At 59.3% G+C, this 22,128-nt stretch overlaps 2 protein-coding genes across 2 annotated transcripts; one reads left to right on the top strand and one right to left on the bottom strand.

The window, feature by feature from the left end:
• Window positions 1-487: 487 nt before the first annotated feature.
• PACSIN1 (protein kinase C and casein kinase substrate in neurons 1) lies at window positions 488-15,309 on the bottom strand. Its single transcript, XM_065698727.1, has 10 exons — window positions 15,009-15,309; window positions 4,163-4,295; window positions 3,663-3,819; window positions 3,297-3,532; window positions 3,010-3,165; window positions 2,519-2,694; window positions 2,089-2,209; window positions 1,884-2,008; window positions 1,477-1,670; window positions 488-1,154 (listed from the first exon to the last, which is right to left on the bottom strand). The coding sequence occupies exons 2-10, from the start codon at window positions 4,223-4,225 to the stop codon at window positions 1,045-1,047; spliced, it is 1,338 nt and encodes a 445-aa protein (XP_065554799.1). The 5' UTR covers window positions 4,226-4,295; window positions 15,009-15,309; the 3' UTR covers window positions 488-1,044.
• Window positions 15,310-15,830: 521 nt separating this feature from the next.
• On the top strand, window positions 15,831-22,128 carry RPS10 (ribosomal protein S10). Its single transcript, XM_065698730.1, has 6 exons — window positions 15,831-15,937; window positions 16,991-17,140; window positions 17,609-17,780; window positions 21,002-21,079; window positions 21,471-21,526; window positions 22,040-22,128. The coding sequence occupies exons 2-6, from the start codon at window positions 16,991-16,993 to the stop codon at window positions 22,079-22,081; spliced, it is 498 nt and encodes a 165-aa protein (XP_065554802.1). The 5' UTR covers window positions 15,831-15,937; the 3' UTR covers window positions 22,082-22,128.

Raw genomic sequence — 22,128 nt, 5'->3', positions numbered from 1 at the left:
CAGCTGCTCTGCTGCCCGGACTGGGGTCTGCTGCCTGCACCAAGCCTCCTCATCCTCAGGGTGCTGCAGCTCCTGCTGGCACTGTGCAAGGCTGGACGTTGCTTATCCTTCATCCCTGCTCCGCTCCTGCCTCTCTCCAGGAAGGGGGTGGATGGGGACTGTCCCCAGCAGCATCCAAGCCAGTCCCCGCTAGCCCAGGCTGGGTGCGAAGGTGCTTCCAGCAGCATTGACCTGCAGTGGGTCCTCCTCCAGGTGGGTCCTTCTCGGAACAGAGGTGGATTTTAGGGCCATCCCAGCTGGAGCTGGATAACTGCCCTCAGGAAGGGCGATGCTGCTCCCTGCAGCACGCGTGGGGCATCGGCTCAGCAGCCCGGCCATAAGGAGGAAGAGGAAGCTGAGGAGATGCCACCAAGCTCCACGGCAGGGCTGGTCCCACCTCACCTGGGCATCCAAATCTGCCACCGGCCCTGCCCATGAGCAGGGCCCTGCCTAAGGATGGGGCTGGGTGGCTGCAGGGCCGGAGGGGGTGTTCATTCCCTTCCTTTGGGAAGGGAGGATGAAGCAGGGAGAAGAACGTGGAAGCATGGAGTCAGACTCCAATCCATCTTGGGCTTTTGGGATGAATTTGATTAGTCCCAGGAGCTTCAGCGCTGTGCATTTCGGAACAGTTCCAGCCAATCAGAAGGCGGCTCATGATTTCAGTATCTTTAAAAGCCAACCGGTCAGGAGCTCTCACTGGTTGGGATTTAAGATCTTGAGGTATCGGCTTTTTTGTTCAGAGAAAAGATCAACTAACGCAGACGAACAGACGACGTCATCTTTCGCTTCACGTTATCTTCAGAAGAAGAAGAAGAAGAAAGCGGCTATGCAAAATACTCTTCGGAGACAACTCTTAAAAAAATAAAAGCTTGGTCGGAAAATATGTCTGAATCTCTAACAGTGAGGAGTGAAGGACCAGACAGCACCACGGCTGGTTGGTGGAGCGATGGAGGCAATGGAGGGTGGATTGAGCTGCTGACGGCGACGAGGAGCACACCACAAGACTTAGATTGCCTCCACGTAGTTGGCGGGGTAGAGACCTAGCTGCCCGTTGTCCAAGCGCCCTTTGCACCATCCTTGCTCGTCTTCTTCACCAAGTTTGGTTAATTCATCACCTGGGAGGAAGGTGGAAGGGGAGAGGTTTGTTGGGAACTTCTCCTACCACCCTTATTTCTGCACCGGATGGAGCTGTTGGGGGGGGGGGGGGTTAGGACTGATCTTGAGCACGCTGATTTGAAGGGTAGAAAGGCAAGGGGTGACCCATAAGACCGCATGGGCCGCGTCCCACCTGGGTTTGGGCTCCGCTTGTGCCTTCCCCTTTCTGCCCCTTCAACTTCCTGAAGGGCTGGGGTAACTCGGAAGTTATTTGAGGGATCTCCCACCGAAACATGGGGCACCTGCAGCTCCAGCAAAGCCGGCACTGACAATGGACCGTACCTGCTTTGAAGCTGAGCTCATCCTGCTCCTGCCCATCGTAGTCGTACAGAGCCCGCACCCGCACGCCCTTCCCCACCGACTCCTCGTCGAAGGGGTTGGTGCCACCGTTGGCCTCGCTGGTGTTGAAGGAGTTGCTGCCTTCATCATCGGACCACTCGGCACTGTAGGTCTGCCCGCGGTCGTGGCTGCTGACGCTACAGCAAAGAGGAAGAGGGGCTGTAGGAGTGGGCAAGGGATGGAGGACTGGGGCAGGCACTGGGTGCCGCTGGGAGGATGCTGCAGTTTCCCTGAGGCTGCAGTGGAGCAGTGGCTGCAGCACGACCCCAGCCCATGAGGACCAGGACACCCTGCATCCCCATAGCACTCGCAGTGCTCCCATAGCATCTTCCCACCCTGCCAGCCCTCACCTCCCGCGCTCGCCTGCCGGTGCCCCGCTCTCGCCCGTGCCGCTGGCATTGGTCAGGGTCACCCCCTCGCCTTTCTTCTGCTTCTCCTTCCGCGTTATCGTGTGCGTCAGGTCCGGGTTCCACTCCTGCAAGCACAGATAAAGCAGCCCCTGAGCGCCCGGCTGCCCTGTGGGGCTGCCAGCACAGCCGTGGTGCTCAGCCTCACCTCAAACTGCGGCCAGTTCATGGGCATCCCGGGGCCGCTGGTGCTGCGGAACCACCGGAGATCCTCCTGCGCATCCGAGAGGCGGATGGTTTGCTCCAGCTCCCGGTAGACGTTGGCATAGCTGCAGGGAGAGGTGCGGGTCAGGGTGCTGCAGGTAGGGTGCACCCCACTGTGGATGGGGTTAGATGGGAACATGCCCAGGTGCGGTCACCCACTACAAGGCACAGCCTCCTGCCACTCCAGGGCATCTTAGTGACCACGGTGGTGCCCATACCTGTTTCTGGCCAACACCATGGTCACCAGGATGTACTGGAGGGGCAATGCGCTGTCTGGAAGCACTCGGTCCCTCCAGGGCTTGATTTGCTTTGCAGGCACCATAAGGAGACTTTGCATGGGTACTTTCTGCCCAGCCAGCACAGGAGGCACCTACCTGCTGCTCTCGGCCAGGTTCAGGTGCCTCTTGATGTCCAGGAGCACTTCCTTGAGGAAGTTGAGCCTCTTCTCCTCAAACTGCTGGCACTGCTCGAAGACTTGCTCCATGCTCTCGATGTACTGCGGGGTGCACTTGTTCAGCTCATCCAGCACCTTCTCGTACTTCTCCTGAGTCTGCAAAGGCACCTTGGTTATACCCCGAGCACCTCAGAGCCCCTTTGTGGGTGCTGAGAGAGCCTGGGTTGGAGGCTGCCATGCTGGGGAGCCCAGGCTGAGATAAGAGCCTCTGCGGGTGAAATCAAGTCTGTTACCAGAGAGATTTTGCCCCGGTAAAAGGGGTAAATCTCTGCCCTGCTCACGCTCCCCTGAGCACTGTCTGCAAATCATCACACTTCTATAGGAGCGTATGGATGGCAAAATGGGAATGGATGGGGGGAAAAGGGCCACGGTGGTCACTCCCACCGCTTTCCCCTGCCCGATGCCTCGCACCTTTTGCACATCCTGCTTGCACTTTTCTACTTTGTCCTGGAGCTTCTTCTGCTGCTCGGGGGTGTTGGACTGATCGGCCTTGCTGTTGGCTTCCCGGGTCATGGCCAGCTTCTCCTCCTTGCATGCTAGGTGGTAGGCTTTCTTGGCTGTCTCCAGCTGGGGAGAGAAGGCACATCAGAGTAGTCACAGCTCCCTGCCCATCCTTCTGCTTGCAGGGAGCTGCCATTCAGACCCGGAGCCAGGAGACGGCAGGGATGCCCCAGGGCATGCAGCGCTTCTCCTCTCACCTCCTTGAGCTTCTTGGCCCACGGCTTCTGGGCTTTCCTGAAGCCATCCTCAGCCTCCTTGGCCTCCTTGAAGCCTCCCATGATCTGCTTGTGGTAGGCGTCCTTCTGCCAGTTCTTGACCTTCTCGAAGTCATCATTCAGCAGGCTGTTCTTCACGTCCTGGTGCAGCTCACTCACCTTGTCTGCCTCCGTCATGATGGCACCCCACGCCTTCTCCAGGCTGCCGTACTGGGGACCTGGGGGGCAGAGGGGACAGCTGAGCATCACCACACCGCCCTTACCCCTCCACCTCCCAGGTGAAGCTGTGCCGGTGCACGGGTACCCGCAGGACCCGGCTGTCCTGGGGGAGCTGTTTCTCGATGGCACCTTTCTCAATGAGCTGCCTCCACCGCTTGGACCAGTCGGTGAGCTGCTGCGCGTAGGACTTCTCGATCTTGGCCCGCTCGTGCACGCAGTTCATGAGGTCATTGCAGAGACGATGCCCGTCGTCGATCCGCTTCACCGTGCGCTTGTAATTCCCCACCTGGGAAGGGGATGCAGACAGACAGGCATGGGAGCTGCACCCAGAGAACCCGAAACCTCAGCTGGCCTTTGGTGGGGATGGGGGTGGCACCAGGCGCTTTGGGGGTACAGGGATGGAGCTTGTGCTTTGGGGCTGCTCAAACCCAGCTCTGTTTGGTCCCTTCCATTGCTCTTCACCCCCTGGGGACTGCCAAGGGTGAGAGCTCCAGCAGAGCTGGCTTGGGTGCCAAAGCCACCCTGGTAGGGATGCCCGCAGGCAGCACTGTCCCCTGCCACGTGGGGCCACCCTGGGTGCAGCGATGGCAGTGGGGGCCCCACGGGAGCAGAGCATGGCTGGGACTCACCTCCCAGAAGCTGTCGGTCGTTTCCTCCGCGGCCGCTGCCGACTCATCATAGGAACCCGACATGGCTCCCGGTGCTGCCTGCGGCGTCCGTGCGGGCACTGGGTGGCTCTTGGGCAGGCACCAGCCTCATGCACTGCGGGAAGAAGAGGGGGTCATGGTGGGGTTGAGCAGGGGACCCCCATTGCCCCTGCCCGCAGCACCATGGGTCAAGCATCCGGCTGCAGGGGCTGGGGCTGGGACTAGGCATGGGGATGGTGCCCATTCCAGCCCCTGCACTGCAGACTCCTCCAGCGCCTGGACCCACTTGGTGCCATCCAAACCGGCCCCAGAGCCGTGGTGCTGGGAGGGGACATGGTGGGGATGGTGGCAGGAGCTCACCAGCCGGGGTCACCAGCGAGGGGCCATGGCAGGGATGGGGGGGGGGGGGATGCACAGCGCAAGGAATGCTCGTCTGGATATTCCACCCTAATCCGTCCTGATCTTCAGGAAAACGGTATCCCTGGAGCGTCACGTGGCCCCGCTGCATGGCTTAACCCTTTGCCGCTTTGCCAAAAGCTGTGCCTGACGATGGCAGCTTGTGAGGATGGAGAGGGGGCTGTGGTGGCCATAAGCATCTTCGGCATCCCCATCCTGCCCAGGATTTGGACAGTGCTCCCACAGGAAAGCCATCCCATCCTGGGATGAGGACCAAGTAGCCATGAATTGCCCAGGTTTCCTCCTGCTCTGTCCCCAAAAGGGCTGTGGGAGTGGGAGATGCTGTCATGGTCCCCATGCATTGTCCCTTCCCCTGGGGAGGTGGAGCAGGCAGTGGGGGACCTGGCCATCTACCCTACCATGCGCCTGGGCAATGAGGCGGGAGCCCAGGGCTGGGGGGCACAGGGTCCCGGTGACCCAATGCCCACCCGTGGGGAGCAGATGGTCCGAGCTCTCCAGCTGTGCACACAGCTGGCTCCAAGGAGCCCATGGTCCAGGGCAGGACGTGGCTCCAAGAGGATGGAGGGCCGAAACAGTTACAGGAGCGCGGCACAGGGCTCGCTGTGCTGGAACTAACAGGGCCTGGCAGGGATTTAGTGATATAACCAAGGAGGCACCAAGCCCGCCCTCCCCAGCCAGTTAAAAATAAACGCGTGGCTGTCCCTCAGCTGCCGCGATGCTGATGGAGGGGGGACCGCAGCGATGCCCAGCGCAGCCAGCGCCAGTCTGGCACCCACCATCCTCCACGGACACCCATGGGCTGCCCCAGTGCACCTGAGCAGTGGCAAAGCACCCATGGGCTGCCCCTTCTGCAAGCCCCGAGCACGGTGCTGCACTTGGCACCGGGGGCTCGGTTTGTGGCTCTGGTCTGTGGCTCTTTGTTTTGCTGCAGAGGCTGCGTTGGCGAGGCAAGGGCATCCTTGGGGTGACAGCCCCAGTGCTGCTTGGGGCTGGGACAGGGACGCTGGGGAGGGAGCACATCCATAGCTGGGTGTAGCGCCACGGGATCCATGGGCACGTGAGCCAGCCCCAGCCTCTCCCTGCTCCTTCTCCTCGGTGCCACCTGGTCAGAGCCACAGCCTGGGGGTTATTTTTGGCTCTGCATCACCTCTCATCTAACACCGCTGCCTTGTTGCTGCTCTGCTGCCATGCACCCCCCCCCCACATGCGTGTGCCCCACTGCGTTGGTCTGCCCCACAGCACACACCAGCCCTGTGCCCACTGCTGCAGCCCATCGCATCGCATCAAGGCGGCTACGGTGATGGCCGGTGCCGACAGCCAAGCCGAGGGATGGTGCTGAGCTCACACCCCCAGCCACACGCTGCTGCTCGGGTACCCTCGGCCAAGGGGGCTCTGCTGTGCCCTCCCCAGCCCCATGTTTGCACGAGGCTGCTGGAGAGGAGCCACAGAGCATTTGGCATCGAGGGACGGTGAAGTTTGACCCAGCTCCTGCATGCCCTTGGGTTGCTCTGGCAGCAGAGCCCCCCTGCATCTCTGTCCCCATCAGCCCGCCCAGTGCTGAGCACCGGCGCAGCTCATCTCACACAGCTCCTGCTGGCGTTGCAGGGGGTCTGTGCCCTCCACGGGGACCAGGGACGGTGCTGACCCTGTGCAGGCAGGAGGTGCTGCAATGCAGAGAGCTGGCGCTGCCGACACTGCAGGCACGGGAGCTGCCCGGACCCCAGAGCACAGCAGTGCCCTGTCCCCATGCAGCCCAGGTTTGCTGTTCCTGCCCCTGGCAGTGGGGCTGCAGAGCTTTGGGCAAAGCACTGCTTGGGAAGGGTGAATGGGCCAAGCTGGGTTCCTTGGGGGGGCAGCAGGGCCCCTGCCCTCCCTGCTCTCTCTGCCTTTGCCTTTGCTGTAGCACCACCATTACATGTGCAATCCCCAGTGCAGTGGCCTTGGGGTGTGCTGTCAGATGGGGGTGCCCCATCCTGGGCTCTAGGGTCCTCAAGTGAGGTGCCAGGCACCAGCCACAGCTGCAGGGATGCTGCAGCCAGGAGGCAGCTTGTTCTGCCTCCAGGTTTTCTCATTGCCCTGGCCCCAGCATCAATGCTGCAGCCAAAAAGCAAGGGATGGGGATGTGATACAGGGAACAGGCAGCTGCCTGAATGTGTCCCCATCCTGCCTGCCTGCGCATCGACTGAAAATGGTGAGGACCCAGAGCTGCAGAGCCTCCTGGTACAGTTTCTCCGGCTGCAAAGAGCCCCTTGCCAAAGCAGGATGGTGGTGGATGTGCTGCAAGGAGCATCCTGTGCTCCCATCCCTGTCCCCATCCTGTCCCAAGGCAGAAGGTTCACATTTGCAGTGAATGGGAGAGGGCTGAGTGCTGTGGGAGGGGAGTCAGGGGGGAATCGCTGGTGAAAGCACCCAGGAGAGAGGGATGCCACACTGAGCTGCACTCCCTCAGTGGGAAGCACAGCAAGCAGGAGCTCCCCAACACCAAACCCAACACAAACCAGTGCAACGCACGATGCTCCTCTGGTGCAAAGCCCCTCAGGTGCTGCAACCCAACCAAGGGCCCTGGCTGGAGCACATGAGCTGGGGATGGGAAGGTAATTTGCTGCGCGCTGTCGCCTTGTAGTGACCCGAGCCCTCCCAGTAATAAAGCCAAAGCCCAGCAATTGGAAAGGACCCAATGGTCTGAGCTGGTTTTCTTGCAACTAAACACCGAGACTGACCTGGCCGCTCAAATCAAACCATCCATGGGGCTGCAATGTGAAAGAGCTGCTGCATTTTGGCTCCTGTTGTAAGCATAAGGCTGGGGTTCCATGGGGAAGGTCATTTGCTCTCCCTTACCGTGGCATGGAGCTGGTGGAGGGTCTGTCAGGGAGTGCAGCACCAAACGCCACTGCAACGCATCAGTGCTACGGCCACATTATGGCCAGCATGGGAAAGACAAATGGACTAGAAACAGCCAAGGAAGCCCAGGGCAGCCTGGCAGCAGCATCTCCCATCGCATCGCAGCAGCTCTGGGGCTGCCTTGCTGCTGCATCGGCTGCTGGTGGTACCTGACCTCAGTGCTGCATCCACTGCAGGCACCGGTGCCTACGTGCTGCTCCCTCTGTGGCCGAGTACGGGTGGGTGAGATGCCCCGGCACGATGGCAGGGCCTCAGGCAAAGCTGGTGACACCGATGTGCTCTGCAAGAGACTTTGCAGCAGCAGGAGCTGCTCAGCTCGGACCTGGCTGCATGCTGAGGGTTTCCCACCGGCACAGGGCTGGTGCGTGAATCCATGGGGCTGGGGCAGGGGAAAGCAACCCATAGGGCTGGTGAGGGTGGCAGCGGAGGAGCTGGCTCTGGCACGGCTGAGCTGTCCCCCCCTTCCGGAGCCGATATGGACCCTGCAAGGAAACGGTTAAGCGGGCGCTGCTGATTCACGCTGGCACTGGGCATGGAGGCAGGAGCGTGAGGAGGCAGGAGCTGGGGACCAGGGCTCTGGGTGAACAGCCTGGAGGGTCGTGATCAGCCAGAACACCCATCCTGCCCCCTCATTATCCAACTGAGCCCAAGGCCAGGCGGGAGGTGAGCCTGGGCCCTTCCCAAGCTGCCAGCTCCATGCGAGCAGGCTGCAATCAGGGCCCCATCCTGCATCCCCTGGCAAACCCCCTCCAGCTGCAACACAAACAGGGTTGGAGCCGCAGGCAAACAGCCAAATCCTGCAGCCAGAACCATGGCCAGATGGGAGAGGACGGGAGGCATCCGCATGATGGGTGCTTCTCCATGGGATTTAGGCCAGGGCAGTGCCGTGGGGCTGGCCTGGACCCGGTGCACTCAGTTGCTGGAGCAGTGCACGAGGTGGCTGTGAGGGCAGCAGGTCCCTGGGGGTAACACGTAGGGAATGGTGGGAAACATCTGGGAATCACTTTTCCAACGAATCCTGTGCTGGATGCGCCAGTGGGCAGCTGCCTTGCTCCCACTGGGGCTGCCTGCATGGACTGGGGGCAGCTGGGGATTGGGAAGGGGATTTGCCAGGTCAGGGACTGCAGGGTCCCCAAACCCAGGGTGTTTGCAGAGGTGGTTCAGTGATCCGGGGACCCACACGTCCCTCATGCAGATGAGAGGACACCACCTCACTGCCCGGGGTAGGGGCCACGCCGCCGGGCTGCAGTAGGTGGGGAGATGCGTTTCCTCCAAGAAAACAGCTTTGCATCCCATGTGTGCCCTGCAGAAACCTCCCCTTTCCTCCTGCACTCCCCACAGTTCCCCTGCTCAGAGCACAGGGCGCCCATCCGAGTGTTCCAGGGATTTTATAAGCCTTGTGAAAAGATTTCTGGAGATACGCATGGCATTTACAGGTAACACGAGTGCTTCTCTCCAGGGAAGCTGCAGCCCAGCTCAGGTACAGCTGAGGATGTGCCAGGAACGTGGACAGGCACCATAGCAAGGCGCGGAAGCAGGATTGTCAACCCCATGCATAAGCTCAGGCCTGGGGAAGGGAGATGGGGCTTGTGGGGTTTCCACTTGCCATCCAGCCCTGCAGTGTTTCTCAGCCTGCCACCTTCGCTTGCCGCTGTAAACAAGGATGCTCAGGCTCTCGAGCAGGGATTTTTATGGTCCCAGGGGCAGGGTTTAGGCAGAAATCCAAATATGAGGTTTGCAATTAAACCAAGAGGCAGCAAACGACGGTGGTGGAGTGCACGGAGGTGCTGTCCCCTGGCTTCCGCAGCAGGGATGGGGGGGAACCAGAGTGTCACACACTGGCACGGGATGGGCTGTCCCCATCCCCTGTACCTTGGCAGCTCAGACCCAGGGTTGGCAGTGACAGGAGGCAAATGGGGCTGCCAGGAGCAGGGTGATGTGGAGGGACGGTGGGATTACAGCCGCCTGTGGTGGGAGGAGGAGACACGGAGCCGGAGGGGGCTCAAAGAAGGGATGGGAAAGCAGAGGGGAGGATCAGGGGGTTGGAAGGGGGAGAGGAAGAAGGAAGCTGAGGTGACGAGAGGGCCATCAGTGGTGGGATGAGGGATCCGTTTGGGCAGGGGACACAAGGACACGGAGAGCACAAGTCCCCCCCATCGTTTGCAGCTGGGGAAACTGAGGCACAAACCCAGGAGCTCAGCAGCGTTGCAGAGAGGGTGTCCCCTACCCCGGCACCCCACCAGGCACACAGGAGGGGTGAAGGTCATGTCCCCCCCCCGGCCTCCCTGGCTTGCAGAAGGGCCCGGGGGACACCGTGTCCTGCCGGGGGCTGCAGGGGGGTACCAAACCCACACAGCGCTACCCGGCTCTTGCGCAGCATCCCCCTCGCCCTCCCCACATCCCCGCAAGGGACCCGGGTGCGCGGTAGCCCCATCCCCACCCGCAGCCCCATCCCCACAGCGGACCCCAATGGCACCAGCGGCCCCTTCCCCCGGCAAAGCCCCGCGGGGGCCGGCGCTTACCTGGGCCGGGGCCCGGGGCTGCGCCGGGCTCGGCGGGACGGGCCGGTCGCGCTGCTCCGCTCCGCTCCGCACCAGCCGCGGGGGCGCGCACGGCCGCGGGCACGCGCCCTGCCTGCAGCCGCCCGTTGCCATGGCAACCGGGATGGAGCCGCTGCCCGCAAAGGCTGCAAGAGCCGTCGGGGGAGGCGGGGGGGGGGGGGATGCGCGCAGACCATGGCCCGCACCCTGGGGTGGGGGGGCCGGTCAGAGACCCTCAGCGCCCACCCATGGGGTGCTGCGGGAGCACCGCTGTCGCTGCGGGCTCCGTTAGGGCCACAAGCGGGGTCCTTCCCCTTCAGGGTGCACTGCCGAGAGGCTCCTTGGGGAGCTGCGGGAGGATACCCTCGGGGTACCCTCGTCTCCGGCCCTTGTCCCTCCCGCACAGGACAGAGCAATGCGCTCCCTCCTCTGCTCCCCGAGGCGCTCTGCCGCCTCCATGGCCCCGGGAAGAGGATGCAGGGAGGGATTTGGGGCTGAGACGCAGTTTTTGCCGGAATAAACACCCCAAAAACGCCTTCAGAGGAGCAGACGGCGCTGCCTCCATGCCAAATGTGCCAGCGGGGAAAGGCTGGCAGGAGAAGCAGAGGCAGTCCTTCCCACCCAGCAGGGCTAGGGAACGGGGTGATGGGGCGAAAGGGGCTGTACCCCCCTAAGGCTTCTTGGAGGCCATGGAACCAGGCATCTCCTTCCCCACTGCCATCTGCCTGCTCCTGAGCACAGGGGTTTGTGCCTGGGGTCAGTGGAGCTTGGCACAGGACGCACATCCCAGACGGGAGCAGAAGGCTGGAGCCGTCCTGCCCCACGGCTGGGGATGCTGGCAACCCCGGGGGACACAGGTTGGGGTGCAGACAGGCTCTGCCCCTCTTAACTGCCCCTGTGCACGGGGTCTGCGCTTGCCCCAGCTCGCGGGTGATGTCAGGGAAATGAAGAGGCAGCAGGAGGGGAAAGCTTCCAGCCGAGTAACCGAAGCCACAATAATGAGGCTGCCGGGGGCCGCTGCCGCCAGGATCGGGTTGCCCAGAGAATGTGACCCGGTCCCAGGAGGCTCCGCCGCCGGCTCAGCTTTCCCCTGACAAGCGCCTTCCACAGCTTAATGAAGCTCGGTGGGGCCCCATCCTGCTCCTTCCAGCTTCGTGCCACCCAAGGGTGTTCTCCCACCTCACGGCTGGACTTTCTGCCCCCAAAGTGTTTCATTCCCAGCTGTGGCTGGCAGCAGCGTGTGGGACCCCAGCAATGGGATGCTCCCCGATCCCGACATGGGAGCAGGCATGGGCTGTGGTTCCTGCTGGTGCCAGGGCATCTTTGCCCGTTGGCATTTCAGAGCGAGGAACTGGAGGGTGCTGGTTAAATGGGCATCATCCTACATGCAAGGAGCTGGCAGTTCTCAGGGCAGGGTTGCTGCAGTGCAGAGGAGCAAATGCTGTTAGGATTTGCTCTGCAAGAGGGTGACAGGGGGGACTCAATGACTTGGGAGGGCTTTCCAGTGCTGACAGCCCCACTGCCACCAGCTCTGTGGCAGATGTGGCCCATGCAGGTAGGACTGGCTCAAGTCTCCTTCCCCAGCAGCTCAGTGCAAGCTGCCTCCACAGCGTGAGGCTCTTGCAATGTCATCTGGTTCCTTCGCCACAAACTTTTCCCTGGCTCTTGCTATCCCATTGCTTACTACTCCTCACGATAAGTCATTTTCCCCCTGTAAAAGAAGTTTCCTTGTGGGAAGCAGCAGCCAGCACTGGCAGGAAATAAGCCCTGATTTATCGTGCCACTCGCCACTCTGAAATTACGGCTCTGTGAGCACCATGGCAAGCTGAGAGCAGCAAATCAGCCCACACCGTGCTCTTGCGGCTGCCAGCAGCCTGCCTGCGCAGCAAGCTGGTGCGGGCAGGGGAGGAGAGAAATGCCACCAGCTATCAGCCGCTCTGCCCATCACCCAGCCACAAATGCCAGTTTTCACATGAATAAGGGGGGGGTTTTCCACAGTGGCTTCATCCCAGCAAGGAAAGGAAAATGCATTTCCTAAACCACAGCAGAGCCCCCTGTTCTGGTGCTTTCTGCTGAGCTGGCTGGTGCTGGGAGCAAGAGGAGAGCCCCCAGTCCTTGGGAAGGCTGCTTGGGGTTGGGAACAAAGAGGCCCAGCATCCTGCTTATCCTGAGCCCATCCATGGCATCTCGCTGCCCCTTCCCACTCAATACCAGGGGCAAAGAGGAGCATTACGGCATCTGGCTGCCCTCAGGGCTTACGGGGCCAGACAGGGCCAGTGCCCCCGTGCTTGCCCCATGCCCAGGATGCGGCCCCACCGCGGATGTGCCGCCGGTCCCAGGAGCCCTCTGGGGCTTGCTGGGAGAACGCAAGTGAAGCTATTCTGCATCTCTAATTAGCAGCGAGGATAATTGGCCGCTCTGCAGCAATCACACAGAAAGGCAGCCATTGTGGAGGGCCCCAGCGCGGGGCAGGTGCTGCCAGACACCCAACTCCTACCAAAACAATCCCCTTCTTGTCTGCTCATGACTGGCCCTGCAGGCATCCCCCCGGAGCCCTTCCGGGGAAGGGGCTGGGGATGGGATATAAAGGCTCTATTTTCCCTGGGATGCTGCATGGAGCTCAGTGCCGGGACCTCGCTGCCTCCTTCCCCCCATGCTTTGCCATGCCGAGGGCAGCTCGGCTCCTGCCGGCAGCTGCCAGTTGGATGCGGCCTCTCCCTCTCCAAGACTCATCTGCAGAAGCCGGGGAGGGTCCTGTGTTTGCCTTCAAGGTGTTGCACAAGCACCAGTTGGTCTGGCCACCCTGCAGGGACAAAGTCTGTCCCTGGGCAGAGCTGCTCGATGACGTCTCCTCCTCCTCCTGCTGCCTGTGCCAGTGGAGCCCAGCTCCATCCCGGCCCTGGCACTGCCAGGGGGATCACCAAGGCTGAGGACATAGGATTTCTGGGAAGCGGGATCCCACAGAGAGCCAAACCCACGCTTTGGCTCGCTGCAGGACATGGCCCCGGTGTGGATGCACATCCCCTTTCTTTCCCTGCCCTTGTGCACGTCACCAGTTGATGCCCGCCAGTTTTCCTTCCTCAATCCTTTTACAGCTAAACCCAGCTCCCATCCTGCTGCAGCCCCTTTGGTGGCCACACACCCAGGGGAGAGGTGGAGAGGAGGGGGCAGGTCATGGATCAGTGCAAACCCCAGGGCAGGGTCAGCACCATCAGGAGTGGCTGAGACAGTGGCAAAGGGAGCACAAACCCCCGGAGGTGGGAAGGACCCCCAGGGTTTTGGGGTCAGGCACGATGGGAGCCGCAGTCTGGCACCGAGTCCCCATCGGTGCCAGCGATGCGGTCTCCTGGCTGTGCTGTGGCAATGGCCTTGCTCCGAACACATGGCTCAGGGATGGGTTTGCTTGGGGAAGGCGGCGCGGGGCTGACGGAAGCGGGAGCAGCCTGAGAGGCTGCCGGGGAAGCTCTAATCCGTTTAGCAAAGCGCTTGCTTTGCCATTCCCGAGGCAGGTGCCAGAGGAGATGCAGGCAGAGGCGGGCGATGCGGCAGGACAGGCGGACAAGGGCAGCAATCCCGCTCCCTGGGATGAGCCGGGAGATGCGTTCCTCCCAAGGGTTGCTGCAGGATCCCAGGGGCTGCTCTGCGGGAGGCTCCTGCCCCCAGCTCCATCCCTGCTCTCCCAGAGAGGGTGATATAAAATGGGGGCGAAACCCCAGGTTGGCACCGGCAGCTCCAGTGCCTTGGGACGTGCTGCATCCCTCCTGCCCCAGGGCTGCATGGGCAGCCCAAACCATGCAGGTACCACCCCGGGGAGGGGGTAACAAGCCTCTTCCAGCCCCATACACCCCGCAGGGACCCCACTGCTTGCTGCAGCGATCCCAGAATCACAGCTCTAATGCCCCGTGTGCCTCCACAGCCAACACCCTGGGGCAAACGTGGGCTGGGAGGATGAGCACCGGCCCCTGGGCATGCAGAGCCCCCCGGCAGCACCCAGGCTCAGCCTAAGCCGCCTTGCAGAGCCTCAGCTCCTGCCAGCTGCCCCGGTGCCGTGCCCTGCGGCTGAGGGGATTAGGGAGCTCTGGGGGGCTCTGCTGTGAACTCGGCCCCACAGCACCCGGGAGCCGCTGGTGCAGCTGAACCCCTTTGGCTGTGGGGCTTGGAGCAGGAGCCAGGGCTTCGCACCGGGTAAGACGATGCCAAACGCGTCCAAGGGAGGTGAGGGGGGGATGCCAGCCCCTAGACCTGGCCGCAGGCTGTCCCCGCTGGGGTCCCAGCCCTTTATGCATTCACGGGGAGCAGGAGGGACCCCACACCCAGGGCTGAGAGCAGCTGATCCACCAGCGGTGCCAGCCCCAGCCCTGGGGCATCCCTGGCCCCACCGTCAGTGTGTGGGGTCAGAGCTGCTGCCCGGACCCCCCCCACCCCGGGAGCCCTGGGTGCGATGCGTGGGCTATGGGGTGATGGGCACAGCATGCAGAGCAGGGCTACGCGTGCACCAGACTGTAGGTGCCCCGGCAGGCACAGCAGCCGGGCAGGACCTGTGGGACCCACAACTGCCCTCCCACCCGACAGAGACACCCCCAGGAGGACCCGAAACCGGGGAGAAGGAGAGGGGGGCACACACTGGAGGTAGACAGCGATCCCCACTCAGCAGAACCCAGCAGCAGCTGGGGAGTGCTTAAACGACTCAGGGAGCTGCTCTGCTAAAGTGGGGTTCATTCCCCAACAAGCGACCATTGGCACAGGTTGGAGCCCCTTTCAAACCCCCCCCCCCACCAGCCAGGAGGAGACTGAGGGTGACTGCGCGGTCACAGCGCACCGAGCCCCGGCATCCCATCGCCAGCGGGGGACACCGCCAGCTCCATCACCGCGTGTGCTGCAGCAAGCCCCGGCCAACCCACCGATGCCAACCTCCCTCCTGGCCCCAAACCTGCCGGGAGCCGCCGGGGGGGGGGGGAGTGGGTTTGTACCTTTGGACGTGGGGAACGCGGCAGAGCGGGGCTGGCTGCGTCTCGCCGGGGCTGGCTCTGCACATCGGCAGGAAGGTCACGGCAGATGGGGAGGAGGGGGGTAAAGATCAGCATGGAGATTAGGGAAGCATTTTTAGCCAACCAATCGCCGCCCCCGTGTAACGATTCCTTGGCCGCACAAGGTGAAAACGCGACCGTGGGGATGGAGATGGGGATGGAAGGGAATAAGCCCGGAGCCCCGAGGCTGGCGGTGGTGGCGGGGGGTCCCCAGCCTCCCCGTGCTCCTCTGTGTGCGTTCATCCATCCCCTCCCGCAATTCCCTTGCCCGTCAAGCCTGCTTTGCACCCTGCCAACCAGGGACAGGTCGGGGGGTGCCCGGTGTGAAGCTCCCCCGGGTCTGCGGTGTTCGAGGGGTGCTCAGACCGCCGGACAGGGCAGAAGCAACCCTGCTCTATGAGGGGGGACACTGCACACAGGAACACAGCTCCGGTCCCCCCTTTATCACCCTGCCTGGGGCCACCACATCCCCCCCCCCCCCCGGCTATGGGGGGCATTTCGGGGCACAGAGCGGACTCTGCGCCGCTCCAGCGAGCCCCGAGCCCTTTGCCTGGGTGTGAGCGGGGCAGGGAGCAGCCCGGCTCCAAAGGGCACTGCCATGGGGATGGGCTGCGGGGGTGCCCAAGCGGGGCTCCGCGCCCCGGTACCCACTGCCGGCGGCAGCCGAGCGGGTCGGGCTCCAGCCGTGACACGGTCGCGGGGGGGTGCCCGCCCGTCAGGCACCGCCGCGGGCACCCCACGCCCCATTTCGCGCGCTCTGCTCAGGCACCGCCGCCGTCACCCTTGTCTACAGGGGACCTTCGGGAGGCCGGAAGCGGCCGCTCGGCGCTTGCGCCCTCCTTTCCGCTCCTGGGGCCGCCGCCGCAGCCACGGTGAGGCCGCGCTCGGGGCCCGCATCGGGCTCGCATCGGCGCCATCCCTCGGCCGGGCCGCGGGGCCGCTGCTGGGCAGGGGCGGGGAGGCGCGGCCCGGGCCCCCGCGGGGGCATTGCGGCGGTGCGGGGCTCCGGCTCCGGGCTTACGGGCCGGGAGCGGCTGCGGGGCGCTAGGCCGCGGGGAGGGCCCGCTCCCGGCCAGCCAGGCGACGGCCGTCCCCGGTGCTCGAGGCGGAGCGTCCCGGCCCCGGCCCCCTGCGGGGAGCGGCGGCAGCGGTGGGGCTCGGGTGCGCGGTTGTGGGGCTCTGGTGCGCGGTTATGGGGCTCGGGTGCGCGGTTGTGGGGCTCGGGTGCGCGGTTATGGGGCTCGGGTGCGCGGTTGTGGGGCTCGGGTGCGCGGTTATGGGGCTCGGGTGCGCGGTTGTGGGGTTCGGGTGCCCGGTTTGGGGCTCGGGTGCGCGGTTATGGGGCTCTGGTGTGCGGTTATGGGGTTCTGGTGTGCGGTTATGGGGCTCTGGTGCGCGGTTGTGGGGCTCTGGTGTGCGGTTATGGGGCTCGGGTGCGCGGTTGTGGGGCTCTGGTGTGCGGTTATGGGGTTCTGGTGCGTGGTTATGGGGCTCGGGTGCGCGGTTGTGGGGCTCGGGTGCGCTTCCAGATCCTGCTCCCCGCTCCGAGAGTGGGGTGTGAGCGGCTCCGGAGGTGCGTGGATTGGCAAGAGCGGCAGAGCTGAGCTCAGCTCTGTGGCAGTGGAGCCGAAACAAGCCTCCCCCTGAGCTGTGTCTCTGCCCCGCTTGTGTCCACCCTTGTCTCAGCTGGGAGCAGATCGTTCACAGTCTTGAACACAGTGATGTGGCCTAATGTTAGTGCTCAGAAGTTCAGGTTGCCGTTTTCCTTCACAGGAAAACCATGGGAAGGGATGCCCAGCAGCCCAGGTGTTGAAATTGTTTGGCTTTCCTTACAAACCAGCACTGCTTTAGTTGCTTCTGGTAGACTCCTGAACGCGTTTACTTTAAATTGGCAGCATTTACCATCTACCTCTAATCTCATTTAGATGTTGATGCCCAAGAAGAACCGAATTGCCATCTATGAGCTCCTTTTTAAGGAGGGAGTGATGGTGGCCAAGAAAGACGTCCACATGCCGAAGCACCCTGAGCTCGTGGACAAGAACGTGCCCAACCTCCATGTCATGAAAGCCATGCAGGTATGGAGGTGAGGGTGGGCTGCCACCAGCCGCCGCCTGGGCACACCAGGGTGCTGCCTACCTGTGAGCAAACATCATCAGGCTTGAGCGGATAAACACAGTCAGAAGTTGCATTGGCTCTTTCTTTCCTATTACAGCTATTTCCCATTTTCCTGATTTTTGTCATTTCCTCTTTGGTTTATTGTTCCCCGCAGACCACAGGGCATTCTTTTGTGGATGCACATCTCTAGTTCCATTTCTGAAGCTGTGATCCCTGTGTGTGTGGTAGCCTTGTGTTTTTCACAGGGTAGAAACGATGCTGTGATTTAGACCTGTGCCTGTGAACTTTTATCTGTTTCTAATTTCTTTATTCCCCACGTATCCTCGATGAGCTCTTGTGTTCATAAAACCATCTGGTGCGAATATTGATCAGAGGTGTTGAGTGATGATCAGGCTCAGACGTGAAGTAATGCACAATTCTTCCTCTAGTCTCTGAAATCCCGGGGTTATGTGAAAGAGCAGTTTGCGTGGAGGCATTTCTACTGGTACCTGACCAACGAGGGCATCCAGTACCTGCGCGATTACCTTCACCTGCCCCCTGAGATCGTCCCCGCAACCCTGCGCCGGAGCCGCCCAGAGACAGGCAGACCGCGGCCCAAAGGTGAGCTGAGAGGAGCTGTGGAGAAGGGGTCAGGTTGAGCGTTTTGGTGCAGATGTAGTGCACAGTCAGCTGAACATCAGCTTCCGGAGCAGAACAGTGTCAGTTGTTGTGATTTTTGGACTTTTAAACGTGAGCAAATCAAGGAGATGTGTAGGGTTTATTGCTTCAGTATTTGGCACTCATCTGATGGCCACTGGCCTACTGAGAGGGGGCTAAAGAAAGCTGTGATGCTGACTGGATGCGCCGCTTTGAGTGGGAGACTTGGCTTCTGGTGACACTGGTGCCTGGAAGAGCAGGCCTGCTGGAGCTGCAGGCTCTGGGTTGAAGCGCCAGTTGGTTCCCAGACGTGGCTGAGGTCTAGGACGAGGGATGCCTCTGACTGCTGGGGCTTTCCAGAAGTGGTTCTTGTCATTTGGGAAGGACTTGCTGCAATCTTCTGTCATTTGGGGAGGAAGATGGCATGTGTGCTGCCCACCTAGTGCAGCAGGAGCAGGGAACCTTGTCTCTGGCTGAGTTATACTTAGAAGAACTGCCTGAAAGGCTGGTGTGTAAAAGTTGAGTGGCTTTGGCTGGGGTGGGTGAAATGAGGAACAAACTTGGGGTGCAGGATTCAGTGACTGAGTGAAAGCCGAGCCCTGGGTGCTGGATGTGCTTCACATGGGAGTTCGAGCTTGGTACCAGTGGGCAAATTGGATATCCATAATTCTGGCTTTATCCTGTGTGTTTCTGGGCAAGTCCCGTTATTAAAGCTCTCTTCACTTTTCTAAAGGTTTGCATCAAACACGTGTGATGTGTTGGGTTTGTAGCTGGTTTTGTTTTTGTGGTGGGTTTTCATACCCCAAAGTGAAGGAGATGATGGTCGTGAAAATGGATGTGCTGCTGATACTGAGTGCTCGCTTGCCTGCAGCTGCCTTTGCATGGGTGCCTCCCTGCAAAAAGTCTTGTAGAGCCACCCGCAGATGGCTGAAACCTATTTCCAGAAGGTGTTCCGGTTGCAGATAGGAATATTAAATGATGAAATTTTGGGTTACAAACCTGCCTCTCTAGGCCACTCAAGGCAGAGGATACGCTTTTTCCTTGCGTATGGTTGATATTGGCCTGTGAGCCGCTTTGATATCCTTTGTGGTGAGCAAAGTCATAGAGCAGTGCAGTATAAATAAACTTGAGGTGGATGTGCTGAAGCCACCCTGCCCCTTGGTTCAGTTCTGAAAACGTTACGTGTTCCAAGCTAGTAATTCAGAGTAGGAAGGATGATTACGTTGCTTGTATGTGCTTAAGAGGTGCTCCACAAAAACCCTGATGCTTGGTTTTCCTGATTTCTTCTGTCCAGCAGTAGAGAAGAAAAGCCAGTGCAGAACATGGATAGTAAAATTGCCCAGAAGGTCTTGGGGGAGATAAAAACTTCTGGAAATTTAAGAGGAAGGAGAAAATCACTGCAGCTGTGGTTGGCAGGACAGCATTGCAAGGTCTCTAGGGGCAAGAAATGCGTCTTCTCCTTCAAGGCAGGTGATGGTAGGTTTGTCTGCCTTGTGTGGAGTTGCTTCCTGTGTTTACCAAGAGTAATGTAGGATGTCACCCTGCCCATAAAGAAAGACCCACTCTGTGAAAGGGGAGTCCTGCATGACAGAGCTCTTGGTAGCAGTCCACTCTTCCTGCTTCTGAGCTGTGTCGTACCCCATTGGCAAGGTACTAGATGCTGCACTTCACCTCCATTGCCTGCAATTTGTTCTTTAGCTCAACAAAACTGTAGCATCATGTGCTTCAAAGGAAAGCATTGCATTGGAATTAGGAAGGTGTTGGTTTCTTTGATCTCTGAGAAGCTTTGGATGTTGCCAAATTTATTCTTTGGATGCTGTGTTTATCCAGCAAGCTGCAAAAATTATGTCTCTGTTGGGAGCTAGGGGCTAAAACTTGCTCAGGTTTCTGCAGAGGGGCAGCTTCTCTGTACAGCATCGCAGCCCTTCTCAGGGCAGTGCCAGTGACCTCAGCTGGTCCACACCTTGGCGGGGTTAGCTGGTAAGGCTGCACATACTGGCTGTTTCTTGTGTGGATCACCTGCCTGCCGCAGACTAAAGGTTGCAGAGTGCGTGTGGATGGTGGTGCAGAACTTCTGGGTTTTGCTTGACCTCTTGGGGTTTTGGGGCTTTTCCTCTACTTCCATGCAGCGCTACTGCCTTTCTCAAGTCAGGCTTGGTACAAAAGCTGAAGGAGTCTAAAGCAGGTTTCAGACTTCTGTGTGTTTGATATTTGCAATCTATTTCTCTGTTACAGATGTAATTGGATTGTTAGAAATAAAGCATGGGCAAATTTGAAGTTTAAAAAATCCTCCAAATCCATTGTCTGGGGGGTTTAACCCTGGTGGTTTAACCTGACAGAAAGGAAGGGTGTAAAAGCACTTGTAGTATAAGTTAAACTTGTTTGCATTATCAGTGGATGGTGTTTTTCTTTGTAATAAAAGCATCCATTATAAGTACTGTGCTTTTATGTGGGAAAGCTAGTGCCTGTAGTATAAGTGAAGCCTGTAGAAATGCATGGTTCATGTTTCTTGCTGCATGCTTAACACTGCTGGCAGCGACTTTAAATGTGTTCTACCCTTGAGCAGGAAGACCTCAGCCTGGTGCTGTGGGACCTGTTTGATCTCTGATACTGAGGGTGAGCTCTGGAAGAGTGGGGTGGCAGTTCTACCATGACTGTTTCTTTCCCACAAGTGTTCTGTCTGATACTAATCTGAGGTTACATAGATCATCTCCTCTTAGTTTTGTTAATCTATTCCATTGTGGAGGATTTGTGATACCGACACTGCAGCTGTATTGTGGGTTGGGATCAGAATGTCAGGCGATTTGACTGAGCTGGGAACAAGCTTGTTGGATGTGACAGATTCCCTGTATTCCTGATTTACCATCATTACTTTTTGGCCCTTGTTTGAAGACTGTTGAAATAATGCCATAAATCCATTTTTCACATTATTTGACTTTAACCCAAGCACAAGCTGGTGAACTTTGGCAGATTTCCTCCTTAAAGAGAACTTTTCCTTATAACCTCACTTTTCTTATTGAGGTTTATATCCACTGAGCCATCCCAGCTGCAGCTGTGCTGGTTGATCTGATGGTTAACTGTTAAACTGGAGGGCTTTTTTTTCCACCTTAAGATGCAGGGTCACCAGGGAATGAATTTGTGTTCTAGATAAGAACTACATTTGATGTTGCTGGTTTAACTTTCAGGTCTGGAAGGTGAACGTCCTGCGCGCCTGACTCGGGGAGAGGCTGACAGGGACACGTACAGGCGCAGCGCTGTTCCACGTAAGTGTCCATCCTCTTGCTGGGTTAACATGGGGCTGACCCTGCTGTTTGTGCAACTTATCTCTTTGGGAGAATTGTCTTCAGTATTGGCCCCTTTTTAAGAAAAACAGGAAAAATTAGACTCTTAGTGTAGCATAGGCACTTGCACAACAGAGTTCACGTGCATCTGCTCATAGATAGGAGTCTGATCTTGAATTTTGTCAGGCTGCACCATGGGCTTTTCTCTGGGGTGAGTTCAGTAACTCTTGTAACGGTCTCAGTAACAGCAGTTTTACTTGGCTGTGTTTAGCCTCAGTTTTAGTCATCTTTGGTAGAGGTTAGATTCCAAGCAGGAACACTGTACGTGGGGAGTGGATTCTTTGGTTAGTAACTCATTCTTCTCTCTCTTCAGCTGGTGCAGACAAGAAGGCTGAAGCCGGTGCTGGAGCAGCAACTGAATTCCAGTTTGTGAGTATTTGCAGTCAATGCTTGTCTCCTTTATTGAAGCTTTGATTAGGAGAAACTGGCTAGGTGATACCTGCATGCTCTTCAGCGTGATGCTTCTCAGGTATTTTGCTCTGATTGTTTAAGAGAGGCTGGCAGCTGTGCTACCCTTAATGCCCAGCTCCCTTAACCACATTCCTGTTGGGGAAACTATGTGATGGCTGTCACACTGCTGTGACAAAAAGCCAGTGACACGTTTGAGAAGCAAGCTGAGCTCTGTGGAGGCAATGAATGAATCCAAACTTCAGAAATAAGAGTTCTAGACATGATCCACTGAGCTGTTTAGGATGGGTTGCTTAACTTGTGTCAGGAAGCTAGTCTCAAACGCTGTGTTTGGAGCAGGAGGTACTTAACAAAGTAATGCAGAGTGGAAGAAGGACAGCTCATCTGTGATGTTGGTGCTTCTTGCTGCTGTCTGTTTGCCACTGTCACTTGCTTAATACAGTGACTTCTAATGCTCTTCTTTTTCTGTTGCAGAGAGGTGGATTTGGTCGTGGACGTGGTCAGCCTCCTCAGTAGAACTTCCTGTTCATGTTTTGTGTATAATAAAGTAGGTGAAAATGCCA

This window comes from Lathamus discolor, chromosome 19 (assembly GCF_037157495.1).
Source record: "Lathamus discolor isolate bLatDis1 chromosome 19, bLatDis1.hap1, whole genome shotgun sequence".
Taxonomy (NCBI): domain Eukaryota; kingdom Metazoa; phylum Chordata; class Aves; order Psittaciformes; family Psittacidae; genus Lathamus; species Lathamus discolor.
Note: the sequence above shows the minus strand (reverse complement) of the source record. Positions and strands in the feature narration are given on the sequence as shown.